Source organism: Perna viridis, chromosome 1, assembly GCF_037379345.1.
Source record: "Perna viridis isolate PV_CMFRI_1.1 ecotype Kerala chromosome 1, ASM3737934v1, whole genome shotgun sequence".
Lineage (NCBI taxonomy): Eukaryota > Metazoa > Mollusca > Bivalvia > Mytilida > Mytilidae > Perna > Perna viridis.
In genome coordinates this window covers 60,062,876-60,073,463 of record NC_142445.1, presented here as the reverse complement: position 1 = coordinate 60,073,463, position 10,588 = coordinate 60,062,876, and the positions used below count along the sequence as shown (strand labels likewise).

General features: G+C 31.7%; 1 protein-coding gene across 7 annotated transcripts in view; it reads right to left on the bottom strand.

Annotated features, from left to right (window-relative positions):
• Positions 1-874: 874 nt before the first annotated feature.
• LOC148629644 (uncharacterized) overlaps positions 875-10,588 on the bottom strand; it is a 25,396-nt gene continuing 15,682 nt past the window's right edge. For 6 of the 7 annotated variants that reach the window (XM_088554801.1, XM_088554782.1, XM_088554839.1 and 3 more), the window contains 7 exons: positions 10,141-10,244; positions 8,371-8,642; positions 5,981-7,453; positions 4,216-4,252; positions 3,546-3,660; positions 2,181-2,281; positions 875-1,310 (listed from right to left, as the gene is read on the bottom strand). In XM_088554801.1, the coding sequence (XP_088410927.1) occupies positions 1,209-1,310; positions 2,181-2,281; positions 3,546-3,660; positions 4,216-4,252; positions 5,981-7,453; positions 8,371-8,642; positions 10,141-10,244 (2,204 nt within the window). In that variant the 3' untranslated portion in view covers positions 875-1,208. The remainder of the gene's footprint in view (positions 1,311-2,180; positions 2,282-3,545; positions 3,661-4,215; positions 4,253-5,980; positions 7,454-8,370; positions 8,643-10,140; positions 10,245-10,588) is intronic. The other variant, XM_088554792.1, reaches the window with a different exon arrangement.

The following is a 10,588-nucleotide window of genomic DNA, read 5'->3' as shown; positions in this document are numbered from 1 at the left end:
ATATTTCTGAGTAAAATGACAAAGTGAAACTATCACCAATTTCCATAATATTTCATGAAAATCAAAATCCTTTGGCCCTGCACACCTTCATCATGTGTAAAAATATCCTGTAAAATATTTTAAATGTTCAAAAACTGTACGAGGAGATAGCTGGACCAGCCATGATCTATATATTTCTTAGTAAAATGACTAAGTGTAACTATCACCAATTTCCATAATGTTTCACAAAAATCAAAATCCTTTGGCCTTGCACACCTTCATCATGTGTAGAAATATCCTGTAAAATATTTTAGATGTAGTTCAAAAACTGTATGAGGAGATAGCCAGACAAGCAATAATCGTGTAATCCAGACGGATGGACCGGGGTAAATTAATATGCCCCCTACAGTTTGTCACGGGGGCATAAAAATGTATGATGTGTTCATATAAGACTATGTACTTTTTAGGAAGGAGTTAATGAACATTTTGCTAAAGAAATAAAGGTTTGTTCCATGAGAATACCTATGCTTTCCCCTATTGAACTCATTGTTATGGGCTGTTTTTCTCCCTTTTTATAAAATACATTGAAACTGAATATTGATGCTGTACTGATAAAATCTGTTGTTGTTGAGAAAAGCATGATGAAAACATAATTGTTTGAAGAATATAATATTAGTAAAGAAGTTTTTAAACAGGAAGTTGACATGCCATACATATCAAACAAGTTATAGTGGTTATTGAACTAATGTTAAGTTTCATACAAAATGGCTATGAATTGTACATAGTTGCTGAGAAAAATAAGAAAATATTCGGATTAGATGGACAAATAAGTTAAGGTTAAACATTCCAACCCCTTCCCTTTTTGGAGCAGCAGGGGTATAATCAGAAACCACACTCACAAGACATCAACAGCTTTAATTCATAACAAAAACAAAAAATAATACTATCACAGATTATTGGATCTTGTGAGCTTTTGACTACTACATATGATTAAGAAAATTATTAAAATATTTTTAAAACACAGTCAAGTTAATCAGATACCTCGACTTCCAATTTTACTTTCAATAACTTTTTTCATTCACGCAATTTAATATCTTGACAGAACCCATATGTGAAAGAACTTTGTATGAACAACCCATAGAATATATCTAACCCACAATTTATCACAGGTATTTGGATTAAAAAAGCATGACTATCTGCCTTAATAGCCTTGAAAAAAACTGAAGTCATTAAACTGGCAATTTAAATGCCTTCTTAATTGCTAATAGTTCATGTCCTGCATCAAAATTAAACAACTTTCTTTTTTCACCACTTCTTCTGTAGGTTGAAGACTGTAATATCAAAATAAAACTGACAATGAAGTCATTAACTGACACAAATAAATACAGTGATAAAAACAGTAAAAATATCACAAAGCTATTTTAATTTGTTTAATTTGCAAATTGAATATGTGCATAAAGAGTGTTACACCAGTCTTAGAAGGTTGAAGCAGAAACTGTTACATGTGCTACCTTGATATAACGAAATGGGATTCTAGTGATGATTCTAGTGTCAATGCTTCAAAACTGAATTGTTCTTTTTATCTGTGAGGACACTATCAGCTTGAAGTAGTCACTGAAAGTTGCTGATAACTTTTACCAAACTTTTAGCATGCAGGTGCCTGATAATATTAGATTATTTAATATTTTCAACAAGATGAGCATAAAACACCCAACGAGTTGAAAAAAATATTAAATGATATGTTTATCGCTGCTGTGCTGAAGTGTAATGTGCTAATTTTCTTTTATTTTCAGTTTTCCTAACTTAAATACGTAAGTTTTATAAGTGCTGCAAAGTTTTTCTTTCAGGACTATTTTTTTGGCGGAGTGCTACATGATGTCATGTATGTTGTGTAGCTATACAAGTTTTCATTCTCACTCGACTTGCGTGAGATTGAAAATTATCATATAGCAAGATCAAAGGGATTTTGTTTAAAATTGTGATAATGAAAATTTCAGGTTTGTAAGATAAACTTAACAGATAAAGTGAAATGCTATGTAAGTATGGGTACACCATCAAGTGCCTAGATGTCCATCTTAAAAAGGGGAGATAATTAAACATATACACACACGAATAAAAGAGATAATTATGCAAACACTAATTGTATAATGTTAGGGCGTAAGTCTTTGTGTTAATGAAATTAAGAAGTAGGATTTACTAACCACTGACTGCTTTTCCCATTTCTCTGACAAGTCCCTTTTGTTTTCCATACTTGGTGTGTTCAAAAAGTCATCTGAAATAATCTCAGCATTCCTCTGGTTTTCTGAAACAAATTAATATTACAAACATTCCACCTTGCGCAAAGTTAATAATCAATGTTATTAAAATATCCATAAGGAGACAAAGTTATCTACTGTTACTTCAGTGAATTTATGGGGAAATTTACACTAAATACAAAGTTATAAATTAAGTAAAAATATGCTTTTGGAATTCAATGTGTATTATAAGTTCAAGAAAAGTAGATTTCGTGGGTGTAAATTTTCAGTGTTTGCTAAATATAGCTAATGGAAAAATTTCTTAAATTCAATCCCTGGAGCTTACTTGCAAAATAAATCATTTTAGAAGCTTTTGAAAATTTAAGTTGATTGGACCTCAAATTAACAGTTTCCATTATTTGTTAGCTTTTGAATTAGTATAGAATACATTCAAAATTCACTTGCTCGAACTCAGTTGCTCAAACACAGTTCAAAGTACCAAATTTTTCTTGTATATAATCAGTATAAATAACAATAAATTTCTTGTACTTCGATTTCTTGAACACTTGAATTGACTAGTCAGTCCTTGCGGTAATAAATTTTAGAGAATCACCCTTGCTAATTCGAACTCATAGGCCATTTTGTTGGCTTGGGTAATAAAAAGTGGGAAAAACTGACACCCTATCATTCATCAAAGTGTCATTTAAGTTAATTACAGGTAATATTTAAGTCATCAGTAATTAGGTTAGTTACATTTAATCCCAGTTTTAATCTGATACAGTACTGATTAAATTTAGAGAATGTTCCAAAGTTGGCATGAGGATACATAAAAAAAAAATCAGATGAAAACAAATTTTTGACCAAGGAACTAGAACTCTGAAAGTTTTTAAAATGAAAACAGTATTTTTAATGTCAACAAATCAACATAACCTTCCGAAAGCGAATTAAAAATTTCCAAGAATTGACTAAACTTTGTAGGAAGTAAACAATTTCTAACCATAAAGTCAAAGAGTAATCAAGGGAACCAAGGTTATAGCAGTAATCAAAAGAATGCAAAATACAGAGACAAAGACCAGACATGGAAAACAGACATACACAACAAAAAACATGAAGTAACTAAAGTCATACCTACAAAGTAACAAAAGCAAATGAGCAACTCGGCTCCCACTAAAAACTGGAATCAAACACAGGTCAACAATGAAAAAGCAAATCAAGAAATCTACAAATTTCTGATAACTCGAACACATTTCAATGATCCCTTGGAGTTTGAAATACCGAGGTTTGAATGTAGTTAATTCATAATAATCTTTTAGTACAACACTAAATACAAACCTGTTTTTGAGAAAAGAGGTGTCATTGAATTAGGTCTCCTGTTACTCCTAACTTTTCTTTGTATAATCACTTTGGTGATAGACAGAGAAGGTGATGACTCCCTGCTACTTTCATCCTTAAAATACATATCAAAACATACTATTGGTTATATACTTTGACTCCACAATGGAACAGTACAAGTATTACATGGTCTTTATTGTGTTTCAATATTTGCACTGTATGTTTGTTTGAATATGAGATCTTACTTCATATTTTGTAAATTGGGAAACTTTCTTGCCATGTATTTTTGTGGTTTTGGCATTCAAACTATTTTTATGCAGTTTGGAATTCATCATTTTTTCTCAAATTAAATTATAATTTTCTACAAGGAAAATATTAATGACTGTTTAATTTTCGTATTACAAGAAAATAAAACTGCTGTGAAAATATCGTAGTTATAAAATATACTATACAAATTGTTCAATATAATCACTACATATTACTATTTCTTACCATATATGTATATAAAGTGTAATCATTCAGTCCATTTAATAAGTTAGGAGTTCCAAACATTTTTACGTTTTGATTTAAAGTTTCAAGTCAAATGGGAATACAGTGAAGGAAAATATTATGAGACAAATATCTGTAAGTTTTCATGGATTTTCCCCCTTTATAATATACAATTACTTACAATTGTACTTTGGCTTGATGCTGGGATCTCTTGTCTTCTAAAAAAATATAGTATTAAGCCTACTGTTAAGATATTTTGCCTTATTTACATTGTTTGTGTAAATATTCTGTCTGAAAACCAATTATTATTTAAAAGGAATCCAAGGAGCATTAGAACCAAGAGGCAGGTCAGATATGACCAATTTAGTTCATGGGCTGGGAGGGTCCACCGTGCAACCCCCACTCGTCAACTTCATGGTATTTTTTAGGTACCTTTATACCTCCCATTACCAAATCAATTTGTCGCCAAAGAATATTCTCAGATTCTTGTTCAGTAAAAGCCTATATTTGTACCCCACTGGGTCCAAATGCCAAGATTTTTGGGACTCAATTGTTTGAGCGCCTAAGCTTTCCTGGGATAGCATGTGTAAACAAGCTGTATACATTTAGGTTTCATTGTGTAGCCCAATGTTTACAATGGTACCAAGATAATTGTGGTAACACTAAGGGTTTTGTGTATAAATGAAAAAAATGTACCCCTACCCTGCTTCGTAGTCAGAATTTATCAAAAAATGCAAAGAATGGGATTTTCGATTTTTCGGTCAGAAGTCACATAAATTCTACTCTACAACTATAACTTGGAAAACTTGAAATACTTATTATTTGGGCTTATTTTGAAGCTAAGGCACTATATAAATGTAATGTATCACACAAGAGCTTGCTTAAACTACGGTATTCTGAAAAAATTCAGAAATTCTGAAAATTCCAATTTTTCAGATTTTATAGCAATTGTCACCCAAAAAGGAAAATATAAGTGCCTGAATTGAGCAGATGTGTTCGGTACATCATTATCTTAATTATGAATGCCTAAAATATGAGTTCTTTAATGTCAGTATGCTGTGAATGAGAAATCTGTTTGATACCGAGACCAGTTTTCTAGGGGTAGGGGTAATATTTTTTGAAAATCCTTTCTTGAAAATTAGTTTTTCCTGGTTAATTTACATAGAAAATTAAATTATCTATCGAATGATACCACATTTGAGATGTTTTAGTTGAGTAATAACTTGTAGAGTCCAATTTATGTGACTTGAGACCGAAAAATTGAAAATCCCATTTTTCGCTTTTTTTGATAAATTCTGACTACGAAAATCGCAAAAATTCATCAAAAAGATCCCAGAAGTACAAATTGTGATAATACTAAACAGAAAATACCAAATAAGCCATTTTTAACTGAAGCATTAATACTCTAGGGGTTTTGACATTGAAAAATATGTCAATTTAAGCAATTTTTCGGCAGGGTAGGGGTACATTTTTTTCATTATACCACAAAACCCTTAATGTTACTGCAATTTTCTTGGTACCATTGTGAAGCTGAGACATTGGGCTACATGATGATACATACATATGTCAGTTTACTTCGTTCTGTAGAAAGAGGAAGTTCGTTGAATAAAAAAACTTAAAAACATTAATTTTGCCTCAATTAGGTATAAAAAGTAGCCAAGAAATACAAAAATGCTTCAGTTAATTTTTTGGCGACAAAAAAATTCGTAATGGGAGGTATAAGGGTACCTGAAAATCAAATTTTGGTTGATGAGTGGGGAGTTGCACAGGGGGTTTCCTCAGCCCATGTACTAATTTAAGAAACTTCAAACAATGTAAAGATTTAACCTAAGTATATGTTTTCATCGATAATTAAAAATGGTAGCTATATATAGCAAAACCTAAATATGAAAATAGTGAAATGCTTTTTTACCCTTTTTCATAGTAATATAAGTACATTAGTCTACCTTTTTAATGAATGAGTAGCACCAAGTGCACTCCTTTCTGGTGAATCTCTAAAATCATAAACACTCTGACTTCTAGCCTTTAATTCAGAATTTTGGCTAAATCTGTCTTTAGTATTCATTGATGATGGTCTTCTATTTTCGACAGGTTTATTTTTTGGCTGGAGAGCATGTACATCTGATGGACATCTTATGATGTTGGTGCCATAAGTGCTAGGTCGTACAGGGAATACATTTTGCTGTAGTGGCCTCTTATCACAGTTTATAAATGTAGATAATGAGCTATTACAAGGAATGCTGTCAGTGAATTTCTGCTCTGATGAAAAAGGCCTAGTAGTAGATCTTGGTATACTTTGGGGCAGTTTAAAAGGTTGGCTTTCCTGGGAATCATATGCCATAGACTGCACTGATGTTCTTATTTGTTTTTCTCCAATTGATTTTGTAATCATACCATTATAGGTTTCTTTAATTCCACTGCATTGGGAGAAACTGTTTTCTCTATCCTGAGAAGCAGCATTAAAATCATCATCACTTTGCATTTTGTTTAGTCTCTGAGACTTTCTTGATGGTTGATTGTAAGCTTTCTTTCTTCTTTTTCTTTTTCTACCATGGTTAACATTTTCAGGAATGTTTTCAACATGCATTGTTTTCTGCGGTTGTGGTAAAACAGCAACAACAGGTGAAGGGTTTGGCCTCTTGAAAACTGGTTTAGAGTTCCAAGCATCCCTTCTGCATTCTGGTGACACAAAGGTGAAATTTGTTCCATTTTCTCCTTTAAGCAGAATCTCTTTTTTTCTTCCAGACCAGCCTTTTGTTGTTTGTTTTGCAACTTGATAAATGGTTTCATCAGTCTTATGTCTATTGTTTGTGTAGACAGATTTATGTAAGTCATCCTTCCATTCACTAGCTGCACCTTTATCATTCATTGCTGAGTCAGAATGGCTTGCTAATTTTTCACAGCCCACATCTTTGTTATTTCCAACAGCTTCTATTTGGCTTTTCATTTTAGACAGTTCTTTATTGTACCTTTCAAACATTGAATCCAGTTGTTTTTGTACATCTGTGGTCTCAATCTCATTAGATCTTTTCTCAGTGTAGTAATTTGTGTCATTGCACTGACTGTCCTTTGGACTGGAAATTTTCCTGAGAGCCAATTGCTCAATTTCTCTCAAAATGTGTTCATTTTCTGTAGTTCTAAGTATGGCTTGTTCGTCTATTTTTGCCCTTAGATTCTTTTCGTGGGACTCTTGCTGATTCTGGCAAAATTCTTTGATTTTATTAATCTGGAAGTTACACAGATCTCTGGAATAATCTCTAGATTGTTCTGTCTGCTTATCAAGTCCAGAGCTAATGTGATACTGTATTTCTTTCATGTTTTTGTAATGTGTTGTTGACAACTGTGTTGAGTAAAAATCTTCAATCTGGTTTCTGTGGTTTTCAAGATCTTGTCTTAATTGTTGAAGTTCATTTATAAGCCTGAAGAAAAATTAGTTACAGGAAAATAAGTCAGGGAATAGGCTTAACTTGTTTTACCCTGGAGCCAGCTTGGCTTACAAACAGTAAATCTGGGAATCTTTGAAATATTTGAAAAGACCATTATATGATCTCTGCATCACTAGCCTTGCTGAGAAATTTTTTAAATAGAATGTCAGAAAAATGAGGTTTTCATCTGCCTTTGAAATGTTCATTTTCAGTGCATTTCAATGATATTCTAACTCTAGCATATGAAAAATCTTGACTGTTTTCCTTGATTCTGATGGTGCAAATAGTAATTTTTTTTCCAAAATGATGGGTTTTTTCATACCATGTTTCATCTATTGCCTGATTCTTACAAGGACTGACACTTAATGATAAAAAAATCACAAGGCTAACAATTTATGAAAGCATGATAATTATTACTTCTAAAAGCCTTGCACATTGAACTTGTATTGTGCGATATAATCATAATATCATATTATTACCAAAATTTCCTATTTTCATTTGGTATCAAATTTGAAACTTAAATCTAGCTTTATGAAACTATCAGCTTTTACAAACCTCATATTTACATTTATGAATATTTATCTATTTACTTTATTGTTATATTTGAGATATTTATAATTGATAGCACTTCATATGCCTTTAAAGGCTGGTTGATGTGTGCATAAGGTTAGAAATTTAAAGAATGATTAAGTAATCAATGCTACTTATCATTATTTCATGTATCTTATACATATATCAGGATGCACTAAAATAAAATTCTATTCTATTCTATTTATGGTTATTTAATTATCTCCCCTTTGGTCACTTATTGTCCTACAGTTGAATCATTTTACAAGCCACTACTCTAGTGTTTTATATTTGATTTTATAATAAAAAAAAAAACATAGCTATCATCTATCAAAATCACTCACCCATTCTTTATCTCCTCATGTCTAAAATTTTGAGTTTTCTGGTTCTCTCTCAGTTGTTTTTCCATTTTATCATGAAGCCTAGTCTGACTATCAACAAGCTGGTGTTGAAAAGAATTACCACTGGTAACACTTTCATGCATTTTCTCTATTTTTTCCTGGGTTTCCATGTGATAATCCTGAATTACTTTTTTTAAGTTTTCAAGCATCTGTTCATCTCTTTCTGTTTGTTGACCAGCAATCTTTGACTCTAGAAATTCTATTTTTGTGTCTCGCTGGATAAAAATTAGACCTATATAAAACTTGGTGATCCCTTTCAACAAAATTTATTGTTTTAAGATAAAGGGCCCTTACATCTGACACATAAGTGCTTGACAGATCCCCCTTACTCCTGCACAATGTTCAAGTGATACATGTTTTTATTCATAAAAAAACTGCATAGAAGTGAAACCATTGCATTGGATTTTTTCTTGTTGAGATAGCCATACAAGCCATATAGCCCTATTTCTGATGAAAATGACTAAGTCTAACTTTAACCAATTTCCATAATATTTCACGAAAAATCAAGATCCTATGACCTTGCACACCATCAATATGTGTAGAAACATCCTGCAAAAAATATTTTAGATGTAGTTGAAAAACTACAGAAAGAGATAGCCATACAAGCCATATAGCCCTATTTTTGACGAAAATAAGTAAGTTTAACTTTCACCAATTTCCGTAATATTGCACGAAAATCAGAATCCTTTGGCCCTGCAAACCTTCATCATGTGTATAAATATCCTGTAAAATATTTTAGAAGTAGTTCAAAAACTGTACGAGGAGATAGCCGGACAAGCCATATAGCCCTGTTTCTGAGTAAAATGACTAAGTGTAACTATCACCAATTTCCATAATATATTTCACAAAAATCAAATTCCTTTGGCCTTGCACACCTTCATCGTGTGTAGAAATATCCTGTAAAATATTTTAGATGTAGACAAGCCATGACCATGTGTAATCCAGTTTGTCGCTGGGGCATGAAAACTGTTACATCTTTCAAGGGCAATAACTCTTACAAGGAGTTGACTAACAACTTTTATCCCTGAAGACTTTTATAAGCCTTATAATTAAGGATCATCACAACTATTGAAAGATGTAAAGATTTGGCTAAACTTAACTGTTTTGAAGATATATAGGCAAAAAACTACTGTCTGACCCCTATGTTCTATTTTTATGAACATTCATACCAAGTTTGGTTCTAATTGGTCAAGTAGTGTCAGAGGAGAAGAGTTTTGAAAAATTGTTAACACAACGGACTATGACAAAGACAGATGCCAAGTGATGACAATAGCTCAGATGGCCTTTGGCCTGGTGAGCTAGTAACAGTAACAGCTACATACAAAAATTATTCAAAACCACTGTATGCCAAAATCAACAAAATTTTTTAATTGACTACTAACGTTTGTTTCATGTTTTCTAAACCATAAATTGATATTTTAAAACTAAACCAGAATGGAAATATACAGGTGTAATATAAATTAGCTCAAATGAACTATTTGTTGAAAATTTATTAGGATGAAAATCTTGATATTACTCTCAGCCCTTATAATAATAAAGTAGTATACTTTTTATACCCTGAAAATTCAAAAAAAAATCAAGAATAAATAAATGTAATCAACGAATAATGAGTGATATGTGCAATGATGAACTTAAAATAAAATTTATCTTCAGATAATGAATTTTGAAATTTGAAAATTGAAATCTTGCTGGTTAGAAATATTTTTTACATACTATAAAAATTTCCTTTTCCAGTTCACATATGTTTGCCCTCTTCTCCTCTCTGCCCTTGACTGCCTTTACAATCCTCTCAAAATTTTCATTCAAACCATCAAATACTGAAAAGGGAAGAAATATCAATCAACTTTGGCTTTCTTTCTCATTGCTATAGTAAAACATTTAATAGTATGAGGAAATATATTCAAAGATAATTTATAATTTTATTATCAATTTTAATTTGCCTATGAGTGCATCTTAAGTCGCCTTATGCTCACAAGACACATCGTAGCACATGAACCACTGAAATGGCACGTATACATTCTAATGCAACATCAGTTGTAAAGTTTATTTTACAAGATAATGCTGTAAATTTCAACCAAGACTGATAAAATCACTTACACTGAGTGCCCATCTATATAATGCCACATATTAAATTTTAAATCAATCCATCTTCTTGAGAGTC